At 35.6% G+C, this 23743-nt stretch overlaps 2 protein-coding genes across 3 annotated transcripts in view; one reads left to right on the forward strand and one right to left on the reverse strand.

Annotated features, from left to right (window-relative positions):
- The window catches only part of LOC138326067 (spindle and centriole-associated protein 1-like), a 30525-nt gene extending 22129 nt beyond the window's left edge, over positions 1 to 8396 (forward strand). Inside the window, exons 14-18 of the mRNA XM_069272193.1 lie at positions 2280 to 2367; positions 2727 to 2879; positions 4465 to 5411; positions 5793 to 5885; positions 7985 to 8396. Coding sequence (XP_069128294.1) covers positions 2280 to 2367; positions 2727 to 2879; positions 4465 to 5411; positions 5793 to 5885; positions 7985 to 8083 — 1380 coding nt within the window. The 3' untranslated portion in view covers positions 8084 to 8396. The remainder of the gene's footprint in view (positions 1 to 2279; positions 2368 to 2726; positions 2880 to 4464; positions 5412 to 5792; positions 5886 to 7984) is intronic.
- Positions 8397 to 9080: 684 nt separating this feature from the next.
- On the reverse strand, positions 9081 to 23639 carry LOC138326066 (histone-arginine methyltransferase CARM1-like). 2 transcript variants are annotated; one of them, XM_069272191.1, is made up of 14 exons: positions 23491 to 23639; positions 22344 to 22466; positions 21884 to 21984; positions 21609 to 21713; positions 21037 to 21147; positions 20336 to 20513; positions 19851 to 19941; positions 19653 to 19734; positions 18308 to 18483; positions 17825 to 17962; positions 17239 to 17411; positions 15783 to 15875; positions 14241 to 14371; positions 9081 to 11894 (listed from the first exon to the last, which is right to left on the reverse strand). In XM_069272191.1, the coding sequence occupies exons 1-14, from the start codon at positions 23621 to 23623 to the stop codon at positions 11721 to 11723; spliced, it is 1809 nt and encodes a 602-aa protein (XP_069128292.1). In that variant the 5' UTR covers positions 23624 to 23639; the 3' UTR covers positions 9081 to 11720. The 2 variants fall into 2 exon arrangements, with proteins under 2 accessions (XP_069128292.1, XP_069128293.1); XM_069272192.1 differs by lacking the exon at positions 14241 to 14371 and having other exon boundaries at positions 11756 to 11894.
- Positions 23640 to 23743: the final 104 nt, after the last annotated feature.

Here is a 23743-nt window from a genome sequence, read left to right on the forward strand (position 1 = left end):
ACAGCAATATCTGTAGGGATGTTTAGGTGACATCAGTTCCCAAACAATACAGCAATATCTGTAGAGATGTTGAGGTGACATCATTTCCCAAACAATACAGCAACATCTGTAGGGATGTTGAGGTGACATTAGTTCCCAAACAATACAGCAACATCTGTAGGGATGTTAATGTGACATCAGTTCCCAAACGATACAGAAATATCTGTAGGGATGTTTAGGTGACATCAGTTCCCAAACGATACAGCAATATCTGCAGAGATGTTGAGGTGACATCATTTCCCAAACAATACAGCAACATCTGTAGGGATGTTTAGGTGACATCAGTTCCCAAACGATACAGCAATATTTGCAGAGATGTTGAGGTGACATCAGTTCCCAAACAATACAGCAACATCTGTAGGGATGTTTAGGTGACATCAGTTCCCAAACGATACAGCAATATCTGTACGGATGTTAAAGTGACATCAGTTCCCAAACGATACAGCAATATCTGTAGGGATGTTTAGGTGACATCAATTCCCAAACGATACAGCAATATCTGTAGGGATGTTAATGTGACATCAGTTCCCAAACGATACAGCAATATCTGCAGAGATGTTGAGGTGACATCAGTTCCCAAACAATACAGCAACATCTGTAGGGATGTTTAGGTGACATCAGTTCCCAAACGATACAGCAATATCTGTAGAGATGTTGAGGTGACATCAGTTCCCAAACAATACAGCAACATCTGTAGGGATGTTTAGGTGACATCAGTTCCCAAACGATACAGCAATATCTGCAGAGATGTTGAGGTGACATCAGTTCCCAAACGATACAGCAATATCTGTAGGGATGTTTAGGTGACTTCGGTTCTCAAACGATACAGCAATATCTGCAGAGATGTTGAGGCGACATCAGTTCCCAAACAATACAGCAACATCTGTAGGGATGTTTAGGTGACATCAGTTCCCAAACGATACAGCAATATCTGCAGAGATGTTGAGGTGACATCAGTTCCCAAACAATACAGCAACATCTGTAGGGATGTTATTGTGACATCAGTTCCCAAACGATACAGCAATATCTGTAGGGATGTTTAGGTGACATCAGTTCCCATTACAATACGGCAACATCTGCAGGGATGTTTAGGTGACATCAGTTCCCAAACGATACAGCAATATCTGCAGAGATGTTGAGGTGACATCAGTTCCCAAACAATACAGCAACATCTGTAGGGATGTTATTGTGACATCAGTTCCCAAACGATACAGCAATATCTGTAGGGATGTTTAGGTGACATCAGTTCCCATTACAATACGGCAACATCTGCAGGGATGTTTAGGTGACATCAGTTCCCAAACGATACAGCAATATCTGTAGGGATGTTAATGTGATATCAGTTCCCAAACGATACAGCAATATCTGTAGGGATGTTTAGGTGACCTCAATTCCCAAACGATACAGCAATATCTGTAGGGATGTTAATGTGACATCAGTTCCCAAACGATACAGCAACATTTGTAGGGATGTTTAGGTGACATCAGTTCCCAAACGATACAGCAATATCTGTAGGGATGTTTAGGTGACATCAGTTCCCAAACAATACAGCAACATCTGTAGGGATGTTTAGGTGACATCAGTTCCCAAACGATACAGCAATATCTGTACGGATGTTTGGGTGACATCAGTTCCCAAACGATACAGCAATATCTGCAGAGATTTTTAGGTGACATCAGTTCCCAAACGATACAGCAACATCTGTAGGGATGTTTAGGTGACCTCAATTCCCAAACGATACAGCAATATCTGTAGGGATGTTAATGTGACATCAGTTCCCAAACGATACAGCAACATTTGTAGGGATGTTTAGGTGACATCAGTTCCCAAACGATACAGCAATATCTGTAGGGATGTTTAGGTGACATCAGTTCCCAAACAATACAGCAACATCTGTAGGGATGTTTAGGTGACATCAGTTCCCAAACGATACAGCAATATCTGTACGGATGTTTGGGTGACATCAGTTCCCAAACGATACAGCAATATCTGCAGAGATTTTTAGGTGACATCAGTTCCCAAACGATACAGCAACATCTGTAGGGATGTTTAGGTGACATCAGTTCCCAAACGATACAGCAATATCTGTACGGATGTTTAGGTGACATCAGTTCCCAAACAATACAGCAATATCTGTAGGGATGTTTAGGTGACATCAGTTCCCAAACAATACAGCAATATCTGTAGAGATGTTTAGGTGACATCAGTTCCCATTACATTCAGTACTTTTCTGTTTGTAGGCCGCGCTGAACAAGGCTGGTTTGTTAGAGGAAGTAGATGTATTGAGAACTCCCCCTCGGGGACCCCCTCCGGTGCCGTCTGTCACAGGTAAGGTCTGACATCACGTTTGTGTGTGTGCTCTTCTGTTTGCTAATATAATTTATGTTTGAACCATTCATTATCATGCTCATTATTTTGCACAATATTTTGGAAAACAGTGCTGTCCTAATGTTTTCTTATCTAGAATTTTCTATCTCAAATTTACATTGAGTTTAACTACGCAAATTTTCAGTGTTTTTATGACAATGTGTGATTCTCTTCTCTAAAGTATTTCAACTTTCAGTGTTTGATGTCATAGTGTGAATTTCTTTTCCAAAACATTTTTCATTTACCATACTCTTGACACCATTTTTGTTAGAATGTGAGAATTATGAGAGTAGAATTAAAATTCCATACAATGTAAACAGAATCGGATGAGGACAAACAGCCACAGGAACTTTCGGCTATCCCCAACCATGTTCAGTCTGCTTCAGCAGCTGTTCTGTTGTCTCCGCCAGTCAGGAAATCTCACCTACACAAGGACGATGATGAGGACCCTGCTGAAAATCAACAAAACACAGGTGCTTTAAACTCAATGACATGACTCCTGGTGAATTGATGGTTTTGATTCATTCATTTCATTTTCATAATATTTAACACAGCATGTTTTTCTGTAATATTACATAATCATTATCACTTCCATTGAAAAATCTATTTTTTAATCAAGCTTAAATTTCTTTCATAATGAAATGGAAATATCAAGAAACGAAAATAAATATACGGTAATAAGATGTATTATATTCCTAATAAGATGTATAGATTTGTGTGCATTCATTCTGCATGTGGATAATGGGTGTTACTGTTGTATTCTAATCAATCGAATCTCATTTACATATATTTCACTAGATATGTGTACTTATTATATTAATTTGCTAAATTTTAGCTCACCTGGTCCGAAGGACCAAGGTGAGCTTATGCCATACCGTGGCGTCCGTCGTCTGTCGTCCGTCCGTCCGTCCGTCAACAATCGACTTCTTCTCCATAACCACTGGTCGGAATTCAACAAAATTTGACTGGTAGCATCCTTATGGGTTACTGACTGAAAATTGTACAAATAATTGGGCTGACCCCCCAGGGGCCTGAGGGGCGGGGCCAAAAGGGGCTAATTTGGCTATTTCCATATAAACGACTTCTTCTCTGAAACTAAGCATGGGATAGCATCCATACTGCAATGGTAGTATCCTTATAGGGTGGGGATTCAAAATTGTACAAATAATGGGGCTGACCCCCCAGGGGCCTGAGGGGCGGGGCCAAAAGGGGTTAATTTGGCTATTTCCATATAAACGACTTCTTCTCTGAAACTAAGCATGGGATAGCACCCATACTGCAATGGTAGTATCCTTATAGGTTGGGGATTCAAAATTGTACAAACGATGGGGCTGACCCCCGGGGTCCTGAGGGGCGGGGTCAAAAGGGGTCAATTTGGCTATTTCCATATAAACGACTTCTTCTCTGAAACTAAGCATGGGATAGCACTTATAATGCAATGGTAGCATCCTTATAGGGTGGGGATTCAAAATTGTACAAATGATGGGGCTGACCCCCCAGGGGCCTGAGGGGCGGGGCCAAAAGGGGTCAATTTGGCTATTTCCATATAAACGACTTCTTCTCTGAAACTAAGCATGGGATAGCACTCATAATGCAATGGAAGCATCCTTATAGGGTGAGGATTCAAAATTGTACAAATAATGGGGCTGACCCCTGGGGCCTTAGGCGTGGGGCCAAAAAGGTTAAGGCTACTATTTTCATATAAATTACTTCCTCTCTGAAACTATGTATTGGATAGCATATTCATATGGTATCTATAGCATCATTATATGGTTGGGATTCAAAATTAAACAAATCATGGAGTCAATTTTGCTATTTTTTTCTAATTGTAAGAGTCTTTGTGATTTTTGAATCACTAATTACTAAATTACAGAATTACCCCCAAAAAATGAACCAGGTGAGCGATACAGGCCCTCTGGGCCTCTTGTTTAGTTTTCACTAAAGTTTCTGAAAAAATTGAATTGTTTGATTTTTAAACAAAATATATTAAGTTCATGCTGTTAGAAAAAGAATAAAATGCTGTGAACTGAGTCTCACTATGATATTCTGTGATTAAAGTGGACGAGCCAGCTCCTGCCAGACTTCCGGGCCATATCAGTTACTTCCCTGCTGGTGGGATCAGCTATATGCATGGGCCGGCCAGTAGTAGTAACCCTAGCCGGGCCAGTTCTGTGGATAGTCGCACGGACCCTACCCAGCCGTCTAATGTCCCAGCTTTACACCCTACAACTGGTGCCAGAGTCATCAGACCCAACATTCCACAAGAGATCCCTGAGGCCCATTCAGACTCTGCTGGTCCTCAGCAGTCCCAGGGGGCGCCATGGTACCCCCAGTCAAATTTCTTACAGAGCCTTCCTCCTGGGAATCCTCCACAGTCTCTGGCCTCTAGCCAGGCCCATTCAGTGGCCGGCAGCTCATTGCAGGGTCACAACCTTGTTCACCCCTCTGCATCATATCCTGGGAACCAGGGAGTCCAAGGCATGCAGGGTAGACCGTACCTCACTAGCAACGTGGCCAGGGTGTCGGTGCCACGGCCCATTCCTCTAGTACAGTCTAATGTGGGAGTGCCACTTCAGGGTAGTGTTAGGCCACCAGGGCAGGTACCAGAACAACCTTCTGTGCAACCAGGAATGTCCCAATCACTTGGAGGTCCTGCAGGCACCCAGTATCCCTTCGGAGGTCAGACTTCCTACAGTGGACGTATAGGTGGTCTGGGTTTGTACCCCAGTGTGTCGCAGAGTCTAGTGAGTTCAGGCCAGGATCAGAGACAACTAGCCCATACCAATGGTCTACCACCCCCACCTTCCTATAACAGTAAGGACGTTCTGGCCGCTCAGATCCTGGAGCTGAACAAGCAGCACGAGGAGGCTCAAGCCCGCTTACAGATACTGATGCATCAGCAGACAAACCAGCACCAGGAACACCTCGACCAGCACCATACCTTACAGGAGACAGATAATGAACTCCGGGCTGCCATGGTCCTCGCACAACGTAACCAACAACAGGTACACTTCTCATTCACCGTGTTGTTACACCGTCGGTGGCTCTAATGTTAAATATTCCATTTCCTGTTTAATGTGGATATATTCAGCATTTTACAATGTTTATCATGTTTTGGAGTGGAATATCTATCTCTGTTTACCACACTATAACGCTTAAATATTGAAAGTAATCATCACAAAATTGTCCCCACTATGAAATAGCGTTATCCATCCTGTCATGTTTCATCCATTACGGTATATGGATGCAGTGCTATTTTTGTAACCATCTTTATAAAAGTTATTAATTATTTTGACTCAGAGTGCAAAGTCATATGTCATGTTACATGAAGTTAGATATTTTAAGTGAATATCTCCACATTACAAATTGTAATTGTTTCATTCCAGCATGGCCTTCCTTCTCACCCTGTTTCTCCACCGATTTCTCCCATCTCACAGAAATCGGATAAATACCTCAGTTTACAGGGATTAACACAACAGGTAAGATAATAGTAATTAGTGTCCCAGCTTCTGTATGTAGATACATTTACATTACATCTTTCCCATTATTTTGGCCATACAAATTTTCAATTATTTTGTCCTTCCATACATTGCCCATAGGTATCTTGTCAAGGTTTTCTCTTCACCAGTACCAAACATTTATTCTCCACATTTATATCCCTTAACAAGGTGGTGTTGTTTATCTGAACTAGTTTATTGTGACCTACATTTTGACCTTTGAACTATAACTACCGACGCAACAATACTGTGAACGGTTTCGGTTGATTACTACATCAGCATGCTGTCGCAATTGCCTGGCACGCTGTTTCTACACTCTTGATAACTTGGGTTAACACACTCAACAAAGTCGTCCATTTTGACAGTAGTTCAGCTAGGCTACTTACAACCATGTTTCCCATGACAAATTTGTATGACGAAACAGCGCCACCTGCCAACACCGTCAAGATAACATCACCAACACTGTGACCAAGTTATCGAGAGTGTAGTGACAGCGTGACTCGCAATAGGGACAGCATGCTGATGTAATGATCAACCGAAACCGTTCACACTATTGTTGTATTGGCGGTAAACATCAAATTAAGGTAATTGTTATAGAAATTCAGATCCCTTATCACTCTTGCTTCTTTTCATAATGTATGTAACACTATCAGATCAGTACTAAGCACTGGTAAAAGTTTGGATTTGATCAATTAAATAATTATAATTACCACCTCCAGAAGCCTGAAGGTGAAAAAACGGACATCAAATTCAATTTTTTACATCTCGAGTCATTTCCTTCCAGGAACTGTATAATGTAGACCACTTCAATGTCGCGAGATACATATTTTCTACAGAGAGCTCCAATGCCAATCCAAGTATCTCATTACTTATTGTATGAAACGTAACTTAAAATTTGCAATTTTACTTTGATCATTTTTTGCATATTTTTGCATACCTATATATATGATGAAGCATATATGTCTGGATTCCTTAGTTTTATAAGTTAATCATGATTCAGATGGCTAGGCCAATGTTTCCTACAGTCCCTGTAAACAACTAGACCATTTGAAGATATTTTCTTATATTTACATTTTGCCACTGTGACTCCCATTACTCTAATGATAATCGTGATCTGCATTATGAGCCAATAAATGCAGCCTAGACTTGGTGTAGTAATATCTACATAAATGAATGTGAGTCTTGTTTACTGACACCATGTTAGTCCGCGCGGGAAAATTAACATTATAGTTGAATGAACCATTTTGGTTATGAAACTTATGAAAAAATCTTTTAAATGTTTGGATAATTGAAAGTAAACGGAAAAGCTATTGAAAAACATTGAGATTTTGTTATCTTTCCAATTTTTTATAGGGACTATTTTTTTATCACATTGAACTTAGCTGTTGTGGTTAAATGGCTGAAGCGGGAAATTCAAATGTTTACTTGCATCTAAATTTTGTTTACTTTGGACTAGAAATTAGTTCATTGGCCTTCCAAAAGTTCTCACCTGTTAATACGACGGTCAAGTTCTGCTTACGTTTCCCAGTTCTGACCATTGAAATAAAGAAAAGTTGAAAGCATTGAAAGCGAGGCTGCGTGGAAATGTAACCACGGACATAGTCAGCCGGGAGGATGTTTTAGGATTGCTATACTTTAAATTAATTTCTTCGTACGCAGACAGATTTTGACGAGAGATTTTATTTTTCTATTTCATAAGAAATTATACTAGATACATTCACACCATTTTTACCGACTTTAGGCATCCTTGCCCGACTGTTCACTTTAAGTCATCATAAATGTTTATGATTTTATTTTCCTAAAGTGTATGGATGCTGTAAGCTTAAGTCATCATAAATGTTTATGATTTTATTTTCCTAATGTGTATGGATGCTGAACGTGATAATACAACCAATTTGGGGCCCTTTAGGTTTTTTTTTTGAGTCTGTTTATTTGTCATATTTCCATGTATAAATAGTAAATACTTGAACGTCAACTTCTTTTGAATAGGGGAGCTTTACTGTTCTCCAACAGCTCTTGTTTCCTGTGTGAAACACTATACAATATATAAGTCAATTAATTTTATCACAATTCTGTTTCAGGACAACGAAAGCACATCATCCAGAGGTATAACAGTATCTATTCCAAGTATGAGTTTGGATTCCACAAATGAAAGTAGCCCCTCACCAAAGAGAGCTTAGATATTGTTGTGGAATATCTAGAGAAACTTTGATGGGAGTGACTGAAGAGTAAATATGTTGTGAATGGATTGTGACTGTGATATATCTAAAGTTTAGTATTTATCTAGATTTAGAACGAATTATAACAAAGGAAATCCCCTTTACATGAAAGATTTTCTCACTACTCAAACAGCTACTGGGTATTCCAATATGTAAACTTTGTAACTATCAAATTTATTGATTATACTTTATGCCTGATAAATATGTACTTACCAAGGTTTAATCACCTTAAAAAACTAAATAAAATGAGATGTATACATATAGGTACTGAAAACTGTGTTTGTGTTATAACTTACCATGATGTAGGTCAGCTGAAACAATCTCCGACAGTAAATTGTTCTTTTCTGTCTGTATTTGTCTGGTGCTTGAGATCAGAAGTAATTATGATCCAATGAGAAGATTCAGATGTCAAATTATAGTACTTGCTGGCACAAATATAAACAAATATTGGATGATTTTGTGCTTTTGCTCCATCTTAATGAAATCTAACAATCTTTAGGAAATCCATGGTCTATATAGATGCTGTAAAACAAGTTTAATATTTCTATTTACATTATTTATTCATTTTTGGATCTTTGTTTATTTCATTTGATAGGGATTAGTTTATGTTTTCATGTCGACATAAGTGTGTCATAATGGTCACAATTTGGATGTCATTTAATGCCTAATAGCTACAAACATCACTTAAGTTTATTTATACAGTAAAACCCCTTCAACTCAAACTCGCTTTCCTCAGAATACCCTTTTTGACAAAAAGATTGCATGGTACCGACTGTTTCCCTGTATATTTCACGTATTGGTAACCTTGGATTGCTTGAAGTGCGATTCATCCACCACCCCTTATTCCTCGAATAGAAATATATTTCACTTCCTCCAACTAGTACTAGTAACTGGGTCTCCTGTAGTTCGAGTTAAAGAGATTTTACTGAATTGTGAAATAATTTCAAAAACACCAATGCTATATCATTACAGTCTGGTATTTATTACAAATCAGAATTTATTTAATAAACATCAAATCAGAATAGGTTGTTGATTCTGTGATTACCTTTGTTAAAACATTAGTCAAGCATAGATGTATCCTTAAATTAAAATAATAGGATATTAAGCATGATAGATAAAAAGAATAACAAAATGTTTCAACTGGGAGTCGTTCCTACAAATAATGGGACAAAACATCTGTGATAAGTATTGTTTGTTAGAATTGGGCTTTTCTACTGACTTTGTTTCTAAACAAAACAAAACAATCTAATAGCCAGGTGTAGCAGGATCACTGATCACACATCTAGTGTGTATCAAGTGGGGTTCAGATCTCCAGGACTTTGATTAAGCACCAAATTATGAAATTTTACAGAAAAAAAACAAGAAAAAAAACCGATTTCAATGTTGACTGCAATGTTTAACATTTGATTTTAGAAAGAAGAATGACTGCAATATTTAACATTTGATTTTAGAAAGAAGGACAACTGCAATGTTAAACATTTGATTTTAGAAAGAAGGACAGCTCTTTGCAAAATTCACTTGATACACAACCGACACTAAATTCAGTCATTTATAATGGAGAATACATAGTATTCTAATCTGTAAGATCAGAGCTCCAGAAAACCTCTTGTGTTGATACTTCAAAAGTCTGGTTCATTTATTTAACATAGATAAGCATAAACACAACTCTGATAATGCGGTACATGATGTACTTAGGAAAGTGAATGCCAAGTTTATCTTAAGGACAAGATTCTGTGTTTCTGGTCATTGTAAAGTAAAAATACAAACATGGTCTTATAACACTAATTACACTATATATATATATATTCAACAGTAATGGTAAAATGTAAATGATATTCCTATCATTTTCATTCAAAATAATTTATTTGCATATGAACGGAGATGGCAATACAGGTACATTACAGATAAGATCTAATCATTTCCCTGGCCAATCTACTGAAAATCTGAGAAAAATCTACTGACTGAATGAAAAATTCACCATAACCTCAGCTCTTGTAAAACTTCTCTGCATTTCTGGGTATACATGTACATACTATTATTTGTAAGTATTTGGATTGCTAGAGCCTAAATACATGCAATGCTAATAGAGAATGGTCTCGACATTGTACAATACGTGTACATCAAACTGCCCTACAACAATTTGATAAATACCATTCCTAACTGATTTTTTTGGTTCCCTCTATATTCCGTATTTTCTAACTGCAGTAATAAATTTCCCAAAAAGCAAACATTTCTATATTATAGGTTCATAAGTGGTTTCACAAAATGTGTAATATATAAATGCACCAAATTAATAATTATATGTTTCTACCAAGTAGTGTACCCATACACAAGAGAGCTGTGCATACTACTTATTGGGTCAAGGCACACACTCACCAGTTCAATCCTTGGCTTTATATTGAAATGGCCTACACAGAACGTCCTTGTAAAACCAAGAATGTATGATAATATACAATAGGGATAGCTTCACCTATTTGCATGTTCTATTGTTGCATATTACAGTGTTATAAGCCCTTTTCAAAGGTAATGAATGGAATTTTCACTCCACAACGACAGAATGCCACAAGGGAGATAATTCTGTATTACACTACGACCAAATACTACATGTATGATATACAGCTTCACCTACTTGTTCTGTAGTGTTCCATACACATTGTATAATTCAAATAATGAGATAAGGGAGATAACTCTGTAATATGCAAAGGCGGAATACTGCAATTGTTGAACTCCTGACATAGAAATTAAAGTATAACTTATATAATGATAAACGCTATACAACGTTGTCTATAGATAAAATTCATCAGGAGACCACAAATCTCAAACAAACTGCCATAGAAGGACAACTGTTTAGTCACCAGGGGAGATAATGCTCAGAGGATTTGGGCTTCTTTATACTAGGCCGTTTTCGATTATAAGGTTTGACTGGTTGGATCAAATAGCTCATTTACGAATTAAAGACTGACCTGGTGGATTTTATATTGTTTTCAGACGAGGCTTGACAAAGCCCTCACAGGCCTGTATAAAAAAAAACTGCAGGTCCGTACGGATTTATACATGAAATAATGACTTTAACCAACAGTCGAACCAATTTTTCCGAATAAACGAAAATAGCCTAGGTTAAATACTTATATAACACTGATATATTTGGAAACCATTCCCTCTCAGTTTACTCAAAACGATCTATAGTGAACAACTGATTTTGTGGAAAAATCTATCATGTCAAATACTTTGTTGTGTTTTATTTAGATAATATTTTCTCTGTACACATACCAATTGTGAGTTCCAGCCTTAATGCCTGGGTCACAAGGATTGCCTAACACATCTACAGATTATATACCTCATCACATTGAATATCCCTGTAAAAATAGGTTGAGGTGAGGAAGCAGTCTGCTCAGGAGGTTCATAAAAAACGCTTCTTAGAAACATCTAGAAACATCCACCTTGGTTACACCTCTTTTTACTAGACACTTGTACACTGACTTTGAAATGTACCACCGTCTTTTTCAATGCCAATGATGAGGAGTCTAAATATAGCAACAAATGTGGATCCGGGTGACAGTTACTTGAGGTCATGAGTTGTTGTCAAGGTAACAGATATTCACACAGCTTCCGACTTCCTAAGCTGAGTCGGTACAACGACGTTTCCTGGCATGACATAGTCCCCGATCATAAACTGATTGCTGACTGGATACATGTTATCATTGTTTGTCACTGTGCTGCTATTGCCTGTCCCACTACACATATTGTTGCATGTCATTGATGGCCTCGAGTTCTGGAACAAAACGAGAATCAACATTAATAGAAAGCATTAAGTGCATGTTTACTGACAGCAAGCCTCAACAATTTTTTGGTTTTATTCTGTGATAAATCTGGATCTAATTATTCAAGATTGTTTACTGTACCTTTCCTTTAAAGAACATTGGTTACATGAAAATGAGTACAGTTTAAATCACACTATCTTTGAATGACATTCATAAAATAATCCATAATACAGAATATATATTCATTTAGAAAATATTCTTAGATTGTTATTACCGATTCAGACAAAGGAAACCACCATAAATATCACTGTTCAATTACAAAGTACATGTGTGTTTATGTAAAACTGCACAACATCAACATGCTCTGATATTGATTTTTTTCCCCATTGGATGAATAGAATCTTGCAGGGATCTGTCAAGAAGATAGGGATTTTTCAACCTAAGTAAAAGATTTTGGCTATTCAGTATGAGGCTTACGGAGTGCTGATGAGCCAGTTTTTACATGCTCATGTTTTAGTAGTTTTCTCTCGCACTTAAAAGACAGAACATTTTAGGAGGATATTTGTCACCAACCAATCACTGCAGGCTTGTTGGTATGTATAACAAGAGATCCCAGAGGGATCTTAGCGCCCACCAAAGAATGATCTATGTCTGACAATGGAAAGAGATATCTTTTCCCTCCTTTTCAAACTTTTTTCAAACATATAATATATGAAATTTAAGACGGTTTGCTTCATTACTTTCTGAGAAACAGCGGACAGAACATTTTAGGAGCATTTTTGTCACCAACCAATCACTGCAGGCTTGTTGGTATGCATAAAAATTGATTCCTTCAAAACATTTGATGCAAAGAAGAAATCTACAAATGCAGTTTTCAACAAATTTCAATTTTCAAAATCCAAGATCTTTTCTGTGCTTTCTAAAAAATATTAGTAACTAGTATTATTTGTAGACATTAAGGTGACCTGATGGTGGGTTGATACCACACAAATAAAATTGTAAAGCAAAAAGATCCAGCACAGCTATCAAATACCTTCCACCTACTATCAGATATAAAGCCATCCATGTGTGTACAAACGTGTGCCACAAATAAATGTTCTGTTTCTATGGGTCCTATGCTAAAAATATGTCCTGAATCAGCTGGAATTTAACCAAAGAATTATTTCTCATCTTGTCTTAATTAATCAATGCATCCTAATTTCTTTTATCTCTTCAGTTAATGAACTCGAACAAATTCTTCAAAATATCCTAAATTGAGATCACTGATACTATTGTCAAAATCAAGAATTAAAATTTGAAATAGCTATAAATTTAAGTTGATACAAGCTTCACAATTGCTCAATGCTTATGCAACATTGTCTATAATCTATTAGTTATGCTATATGACTCTACATTACAGTTAATAGTTAATATGAAATTTGTGGACATAATATGATTCATAATAGTTGATAAATTTGGAATTACAAATCCGCTTTATACTGTAGTAAAATTTTTGTATTTATTAGAGCTCATTATATTTCCAGTTAACATAGTTTTACCATGTCCATAGTGGATACATAATATGTTCTCTCAAAATGTTCCTCTGGCGATAGAGCATAAACAATACTCATCATTTGAACAATAATTGATGTTTACTCATGTAAATATATGTCTAATTAACACACACAAAAAAACAACAACTTGTTTTACTTTTGATGGATACACAATCAGTACGTCATTCCATATAGGGCATAGTGCCATGGACGTTTTTTTTTCCAGGGCGTAAATAAATATTTCTAATATTTTTATCTTGGAGTAAATTACAATGGTGGTAATGGTGTAAAGTAAGTAACTGAAGAAAAATACTAACTTGTCAGCTCCAAATTTTGATAAAGAAAAAATGCCATACATCAGTGGTGTAGTATCTTTAAACATACCTAATAACTTGGGTAGGGGGAGGGGTAAAGCAGCAACAGCAAAAATTCTCTTTTTAAATGAAATTGTTAAAGCAACTACGTGACAACATTAAACTAAAATTTCTGATGCCGGACAATCTGGGAAAATACCTATAAAATTCCTAATATAATGTATTATTTGGAGCTTATTCCAGTTACTGTACAATATAGTACACAAAATACTTCTATATAACAAATCTAACTATACAGGGTCGTGGGATAGGGCGAAGCAGAAAGAGCACTTTAATATACAAGTGTTTTGTTAGCATCTACGTGACAACATAAAAATAAAATTCCTTATGTGTTGTCTAATTTTGGGATTATACTTTAAGCATGCAGTATATGAATAATTGGTGTAAAAAAACACTACCGATACATGAAAAGCCTATGTTAGAACTAGTAGTGAGGGGTGATGATGCTGACCTGTGTATTCATAGCGAAGTTAACAGGACTTATTCCTCCTCCCACAGATGTTCGGTTTGCATGATGGGTGTTGTTGGTCACCAAGTTAAGTACACTGGGGATACTGCCGGGGTTTATTGGTGCCACATTAGCTGTAAGGAGGTAAAATGTGATAGGTAACACACATTGTGTGGAATCTCAACCAATCTCATTAAATAAACATCCTCAATTACTTCCATAATGGATCTGACAACATTCCACTTAGTCACCTTCTCATGACCTTAAATACGCTCTGTACTTCAGATCAAATGCACTTTATAATTCCAGCTACACCAACTGAAAATATTTTGTCCAAACTAAGATTTGCTCTTTAGGCATAATGACTACATACACAAAAATTATTCTGATAGCTCTACAAACTACTGTTCTCATCAAGGAACTTTGAGAAAGTACATGCACTTTGATTGGTCAATTTGAAAGGTCATCGAAACTTGACCTCTAATGGAATGGTGTCAGATCCTGTATAAAATAAAATGAGGATCAGTATTTTAATCAGATTGGATCTCAACTAAATATCTAGACTTTCTTTCCATCATCTTTCTCTCATAAATGGAAAGACAATTTAGATCAGAGGTATGAAGCAATTATAAGGACAAAAAGCTGGTGGGATCTCGTCTTGAGCTAACTTAAACTGGCATTTTTCTATTTCTCCTAGCAATGGTGCAAGTTGGGCTGGGATAACAGTGTCACTGGATGTGAGGCTGTGATAGATTTATCATCCTTCCACAGATCAAGACTTATGTCTTAAATTACTGTAGCATTACGGAGAATAATTCTATAGATTCTATCCTACTAAATCAAGGCTTCATTACCAAAACAGTTATTCTCACATACAAATCTTACAAGGAAGGATATTTTCAAACCAAAGGAAAACCAAAATGATAGGGTGGGTTGATACCAGTTAATTGACACAAGTATATACATTACAATATGTTGCCTTCTACCCAAATCAAATGTAAATATATGGCCAAAAGACCCCCATTTCTTAATATAAGCAAAATTGCTGCTTTTGTCAAATTCAAAAATGATGTATGCAGAAAAATATTTCCAAAATACTTAACACTTTTTCAACCATATAAGTGACCATCATCAAACAAATGTAAAAAATAGCTGAAGTCTGGCTAAGATGTATTAAATCTACCAAAATCAACAGAAAGAGTCTGGTATATATAATGATAGTATTTTTAGGCCTTGTTTTATATTATAAAGGGTCATAATAACAGATTCGAACAACAAATCAGTTTCAACATTATCAAGTGGCGGTGTAAGTACAGCAGCATTACATCATTCAATAAATGGTGACATTCAGAATTTTTGACCCTAACCAAAAAGTAGTCCAAGTCGCAAAAAAAAATATTCAAAATCTCAACCAATCAAAGGTCATTTATCTAACACCCAGCATGTTTGTGTAATGATCTGAGAGTGAAATAATACAAACTTTAGTAATCTGTTGAGAGTGATGTAAGGGGAGGAAGGGACGTGAGGGGTGTGTGTTCTACTTACAGACAGGGATGAGGTTCGTCTGTACGACACCTTGCTGCTGCAGCATGTTGGGGTCGATACCATTTATCAGTCCGTTCATGTACATAGTTGAGCCTAAAGACAAACATGAAATAGTAAATTTAAAAACAATGCAATGACAAATTTGTGACTGATGCCAATCATCTGACACTCTTATAATAGTGAGACCAGTCTAAGATACCCCATAGAAATTTTAGCTTTTCTTTTTCGGATGAACAATTTGTTTGTCACATAGCGCAAGTCATGTAGAGAGTACAGAGATAATAGTAAACATATCAGGACTTAGTGGTAACAATTTAAACATATCAGGACTTTGTGGTAACAATATAAACATATCAGGACTTTGTGGTAACAATATAAATATATCAGGACTTTGTGGTACGATATAAATATATCAGGACTTTGTGGTAACAATATAAATATATCAGGACTTTGTGGTAACAATATAAACATATCAGGACTTTGTGGTAACAATATAAACATATCAGGACTTTGTGGTAACTTTATAAACATATCAGGACTTTGTGGTAACAATATAAACATATCAGGACTTTGTGGTAACAATATAAACATATCAGGACTTTGTGGTAACAATATAAACATATCAGGACTTTGTGGTAACAATATAAACATATCAGGACTTTGTGGTAACAATATAAAATATCAGGACTTTGTGGTAACAATTTAAACATATCAGGACTTTGTGGTAACAATATAATCAACTTTGTGGTAACAATTTAAACATATCAGGACTTTGTGGTAACAATATAAACATATCAGGACTTTGTGGTAACAATATAAACATATCAGGACTTTGTGGTAACAATTTAAACATATCAGGACTTTGTGGTAACAATATAAACATATCAGGACTTTGTGGTAACAATTTAAACATATCAGGGACTTTGTGGTAACAATATAAACATATCAGGACTTTGTGGTAACAATATAAATATATCAGGACTTTGTGGTAACAATATAAACATATCAGGACTTTGTGGTAACAATATAAATATATCAGGACTTTGTGGTAACAATATAAACATATCAGGACTTTGTGGTAACAATATATCAGGACTTTGTTGTAACAATATAAACATATCAGGACTTTGTGGTAACAATATAAACATATCAGGACTTTGTGGTAACAATATAATATACATCAGGACTTTGTGGTAACAATATAAACATATCAGGACTTTGTGGTAACAATATATCAGGACTTTGTGATAACAATATAAACATATCGGGACTTTGTGGTAACAATATAAACATATCAGGACTTTGTGGTAACTTTATAAAAAGAGGATTGGTGGTCGATTAAATCCTTATTAAATTTTACAGCATTAAAATAAGTAGAATTTATACAGGACTGTGAGCTGTCAAGTCTCCTTCATTGATACTTTTGAAAGTATTGTGAATATAGTCTGATTTTTACCTGTAGCCAGATTGTTCCAGTAATTATCTGAGGGAGACGTCGTGTGCTGACCTGGAGGAGGCTGTGGGGTTTGACCAGTGTACCTGAAGAATGGATTCTTTAGGTCCAGTGTATTTGTGGATTTAGATCCTGTTCCTGGGATATTTACCTCGATATCAACATCGTAACTTTGCCTAAAACAAAAACACTGATCACTTATGGTCTGTTATGTACGACTACTATTAACCTTTACTGAGTAACACTACCTAAATCACTGTAAGCACACTCATATTCAAAACTGATGCTGAACCCGTTAGCGCAACAACAAATTGCACTTTCACAATGATTACTATATTAGCGAACAAGCCATCAGTGCAATCAATGCCATTAGATTTATTAGCAACAAGTCATCTGATGTGAAAATCACCAAAATTTGTATGTTTACATGATAAGATTTTTTCCTTTATAATAGTTTCATATATTTCAATTCACAATGACTTTGAAATGGAAAGTTCACAAAGTAATGCTTAATTCACTAAACCTTCTAAGACTGCTGTATCTTTGAATAATATACAGCACACTTACAGCAAAATCAATGAAATGTTACCTCTTGTTGCAGCGTAGCAGACATTTGCCGGTGACTGTCTGGCCTCGTTTTACAAGCACAGGCGTCTCTATTAGACATCGTACCTGGTACCAATGGGTCAGAGTCTCTGTCGGGGCTGTAGATAGCCATATAGAATCACTGAAACAGATAAACACAACTTGGAAATCACAAAGGTATGAGTTCAAATATTTTCTAATCAAAGTTAATGTAACTTACTCCAGTACTGTAAAAGTGTAGGTATCTGGAAATTTTCACTAATTTCACTTTTATTAAATCTCAATGAAGCATGAAGATATTGACAAGCGCAAGTTTTGACTAAAGATGCACAGTGTAAACAAGAATGAATAGTTTGAAAGCTGACAAAAATCAATGTTTATAGTATATGAGTATTTGAAAAGAGTTTCTAGTTCTCCTTACCCTATTGCGGTCTGATTTTAAAACACGCTTACAATACTTATTTGTGATAATTTTCACCTAACTTACTTTGATCCCAGAAAAGCCACATCAAACCAGAATGCTAGACCATGTATGAGACCAGATTCCAGCATGCTAAATGTCAACGGAATTTCTATCACATGTAAGTCTGTTTCATCTGCAGTCTGGAAGTCAACTGTGTATTTGGTGGATTTTGCAAGACAAATATTGACATCAAATGTATCCTGAAAAAACAAACAAAACAAAATGTATAAAGTGGTAAATTTACATCTTAATTTTCTGATGCATCCTTTTACAGTAAAGCATGTTTATAACAAACACATTACAGAAGATTCATGCTTATAACATAGTTTTTTTCACTCCTTGTCAAAGTTCCTATAAGATGTTTGCAATATGTGTATAACAAACTATACTTATAAAGTGATTTTGTTGGTCCCCAGTGTTGTGTATAACAAACTATGTTTATAACAATGTGATTTTGTTGGTCCCCAGTGTTGTGTATAACAAACTATGCTTATAACAATGTGATTTTGTTGGTCCCCAGTGTTGTGTATAACAAACTATGCTTATAACAAAGTGATTTTGTTGGTCCCCAGTGTTGTGTATAACAAACTATGCTTATAACAATGTGATTTTGTTGGTCCCCAGTGTTGTGTATAACAAACTATGCTTATAACAATGTGATTTTGTTGGTCCCCAGTGTTGTGTATAACAAACTATGCTTATAACAAAGTGATTTTGTTGGTCCCCAGTGTTGTGTATAACAAACTATGCTTATAACAAAGTGATTTTGTTGGTCCCCAGTGTTGTGTATAACAAACTATGCTTATAACAAAGTGATTTTGTTGGTCCCCAGTGTTGTGTATAACAAACTATGCTTATAACAAAGTGATTTTGTTGGTCCCCAGTGTTGTGTATAACAAACTATGCTTATAACAAAGTGATTTTGTTGGTCCCCAGTGTTGTGTATAACAAACTATGCTTATAACAAAGTGATTTTGTTGGTCCCCAGTGTTGTGTATAACAAACTATGCTTATAACAATGTGATTTTGTTGGTCCCCAGTGTTGTGTATAACAAACTATGCTTATAACAAAGTGATTTTGTTGGTCCCCAGTGTTGTGTATAACAAACTATGCTTATAACAAAGTGATTTGTTGGTCCCCAGTGTTGTGTATAACAAACTATGCTTATAACAAAGTGATTTTGTTGGTCCCCAGTGTTTAACTGTAACAAAAGTTTCTGATGATGTACATTGAAAATTAATTTCAGCATTTTAGATAATGCTGTAATTAATAAAGAACACATAATTTATGATCATTCAACAAACTAATACAGCTCACAAAACCATAAGATACTATGACAGCCATTTTGTATATGAAGATGTGACCTACCACAATTGGTTGTTTGAAATACTCAGAGACAGCAGCACTCCGTAAACTTGTCAGGTCAATTCCGTGAAAAGACTGTTGATACCTGTAAACCACAGAATACAAGTCAGGTTTGAGAACACAAGCTAAACCACAACCAGTCACCATCCTATATGTTATCAAATCAACACATTTTGTCTGTATCTCAAATTAGGTACTTACCAAAAATTGGCTTTTGAAAACTGTTCCATGTAAAGAGCTTCATCTGTAAATGGTGCTATGTGTAAATCGCCTTGGGATGGAAACATTTTACCTGCAAAGATTTTTTGTTTGAAATACAATTTAGAGCATATTTTAAACTCAGAAAAGAAAAAATTTATAAATTTAATTTGCTTATTTAATGGAGAAGCATTACTCTGCGGCTCATTGTTAATATGTATACAAGTTTAGAAGTATCAATCTAGGAAACACTTTCATTGCAGAATTCCATCTTGAGAATAAACCATGCTACTATACCCATAGAGAAACAAATCTATATAATTGAAAGATAGTCAGTATTGGTTTTTTAAATTCCTCATTTGAAAATTAACTCGGCTCACAAAATCAGATACCAAGCATATTTTACTTTTCACCTGAATTGTAACTGATGCATATTTGACTACAATATTCTAGTTTGAAAGTTTTAATTTGCTATCAACGTGTATTACCTCCTGGACGAAGCCATTTTTTTGCATGTAAGAAGCTTTCCAGCATGCGCTCGTTGAAGAGCATGTATCCCATCGGTTCAGATATGATGGTGTCGACTTCCTCAGGGATAGCTACCTCCTCTACCTTGCCTGGTATCACTATTATCTTGTCACCCAGTTTATTTTGTTGAACAAGCATCTTCAAGAAATCAAAGAAAGTACATTTCATCTTGCATCCTACAAACAGCAACTAAGAACATGCTATGTTTAGGGTATGGAGAAAAGCCTGAGCCCCCAAGAAAATTACCGACCTGTGGTCAGTATCTGGTATCAAATCATGAAAACTGTCCCACAATGTTACAACAAAACATTAAATATCCTAAAGAAATTTGAGCAAAAAGTACATTCCTGAATGAACTACATGCAGACAGTAAATTTCTTAGAAGCAGGCAAGATCATTCTAAGTGACAAAAGATATCTTAATGATGTAATGAAGAACAGAAATGTCAAAAAATTGTGTTGTAAAACATATTCTCGTGTCAAGCTTTTGATAACATGATTTTTTTTCTTATAACAAATCAATAGGCTTAGTTTAGTAGTAGTTACTGAAAAGCTTATATATGAAATAACTTTATAAAAGTATAGATAGCACAGGAATTATAACAGAATAACTATCTTTAGATTCACCAAAACTGGATCCTGTGTGTGTCAGTGTGACATACCTCACAATGTTTGGCCATGCTGCTGGCTTCTATTGCATACACCTTCCTAGCACCTGCTTGGATGGCAAAGAAGGACAGAATACCTGAACCAGCTCCTACATCTAACACCACCTGTAATGCAAAAAGTGAATCTAATAGTGAAACCGTATCATTATTGATGTAAAGTTCAACTTTTTAAAAGTAAAATATCTATAACTTTTTTTTCTTTAAAAGTATTTGTTAGTTGTGTATTATTAGTTTAATGTCCTATTAACAGCCAGGGTCATGTAAGGACATGCCAGGTTTACTGGTGGAGGAAAGCTGGAGTTCCCAGAGAAAAACCACCAACCAGCAGTCAGTACCTGACAACTGAACCACATGGGGTTGGAACTTGCAACCCAGAATTGAAGGGCTTGTGGTAATATGTCAAGACATCTTAACCACTCGGCCACCACGACCCCAATTTTTTGGTTCTGTCTGAACTGTTACTAAAAAATTAAGTTCTGACATTTTATGAAGGTCCTATTTTAATCAACATAACATAGTTTGACTGTAAATTGACGATTCGCAGAGAAGTTTCAAGAATGTTTTACCTTATCGTGGAAGTCTACTAAATTTGCTAGTATTGCTCGTTGGTACGATGAAGTTCTTATGTAGTCCTGCATCATGTTCTGTTGTTGGGATAAGTAGCCATAAAACTGAAAGTAGATAGCATTATTGAAATCACAAGCAATGATAAAGTTGATTTGAAATAATTCTGAGAAAGCGATATATCTATCAATCATTTATACTTCTAAGTTACTTGATAGATACTGATTGTAATCCGCCATTTAGCATTATGTATGAGATTCTGAAGACAACAAAATACCTGAAAGTATTGCACAGCAGATGCTTCATCTGTTCTCTCTGAGAATGTTGACTTAAGGCCAGATTTGATTTCTTTCAATCTGAACTGAAATGTTTTCATTGCTACAAAAAAGAAAGAATTCAAATTCCCATTAGTCTTTTTTTAAATATTGCATTTAAACTGAAATTAAAATTCAAAAGGTAGAAAACTTAATTTTCATATTTGAACAATATTTGAACAATCCAAATATATACATATTTTCTGTAAGAAAATAACATGACATATATATGCTGTTTTTAAGAAACCTTGCATAATTCCTGAAGAATTGCTTGATAGTTGAAACATCATGATCAAGAGATGCCAAAATTTATTTTGAAAATAAATATTTGGTTTGAACTACCTTATACTTTTTTGCTACAATTTTGTTTTCCAAATCATATAAGTATTAATCGGAGTAAGTAAACCTTGAGGAGAAACGTACTGTGTACACTGTTGAATTTGACCAGTGAACTCCTCTGATCCTCTGTGAACACAACACCTTGTTTTCCAAGTCTCGAATGCTCTGTGTCATTATTCACAACTATCTGATGGCATTCTTTATCATCTGGAAAAAAAGTCATATGTATTAATTAGGCATTTATATACCAAATTCAAATGGATACAAATCTGTGATTATGTTTTATGATGAAGCTTTTTCTTCCACCTCTGGCTAATGTCAATATTCTAAGCAGAAAATCTCAAATTAGCTATGACTAACTTGTACAAAAAGCATTTAAAAGTTGATAAAGGTCAAAACAATTCAAGAATAAAAAGGTTTTGAACTAAAATCTCATACTTTCCCAACTTTTTGAAATTCCCATGGGGGTAATTTCTCGTATTTTAACTTTTAAGTTCAAGAAAGTCTTCTTAGTAATCCCTTTGAAGAAGTTAAAGGTTGATCGTTGCATATTTTGACCTGTTCTTACTGAAGGTATAGTCAGATTTTTGTATCTCATGAAACACATTATTCACATAAATACAAAAAAACACCATGGCCAGCAGCTTCAGACATTAGGATATCTAGATGCACACTAGAATATGCACACTATTTACGACTACAGTTCTGTCACGACTACTGGTTGGACCCCAGTAATGTATCTAGTATTTAGTATCTGCTGTACAAACTCACTATACATGTATAATATATACTATATTATAAATGAATAAAGGTATCCTTGTCATATTGAAAATTTGAAATTGTGTCAATATCAGCACTCGGTGACATTAAATTAAACCATCAAATTTGTTGCGCTCTGAACTGTGAATTGTTGATATGGCATTCCATTTAATTTCTATCTTTAAATCAATCATGATTGTTAAATAATTTAAAACACTATTAAAATATTAATTATTCATCATGACATGTCAATTTCTATACAGTCACACTGACAATCTTTCACGTAAATTAGATAGAATCGAGCAAACAGATTTTCTGATGGTATATCAAATAACGATTGAAAGTAAATGTTATTATTATGGATTTCGTCACAAATAAAACACTTTTTATGGTGGCGGTACATTGGCGGCATCCTTTGTTCACTGACTTTTACACAATTATGAAAGGCATTGATGGATCTGTTGACACTGACCACTGTTAAAAGTTAATATAACACTTTCGTTCTGTGATGATACATCCAATCGACATTCCGTATTCACAACTGGCTTGAAATCCCCTTGTTCTGTAAGGACAGCAACCTGCACGTTGTCGTACGTCGTCGCCATATTTATTAGATGCCACTTCGAGGCTATAGTCTGTTCTATTAAAGATCAAAAGAATTACACTTTTTACAAAAAAATAATCAACTCTAGAACTAAATAATAAAATTGAGGTCTATTCATAAA

The sequence above is a fragment of the Argopecten irradians genome, chromosome 6, assembly GCF_041381155.1.
Source record: "Argopecten irradians isolate NY chromosome 6, Ai_NY, whole genome shotgun sequence".
Lineage (NCBI taxonomy): Eukaryota > Metazoa > Mollusca > Bivalvia > Pectinida > Pectinidae > Argopecten > Argopecten irradians.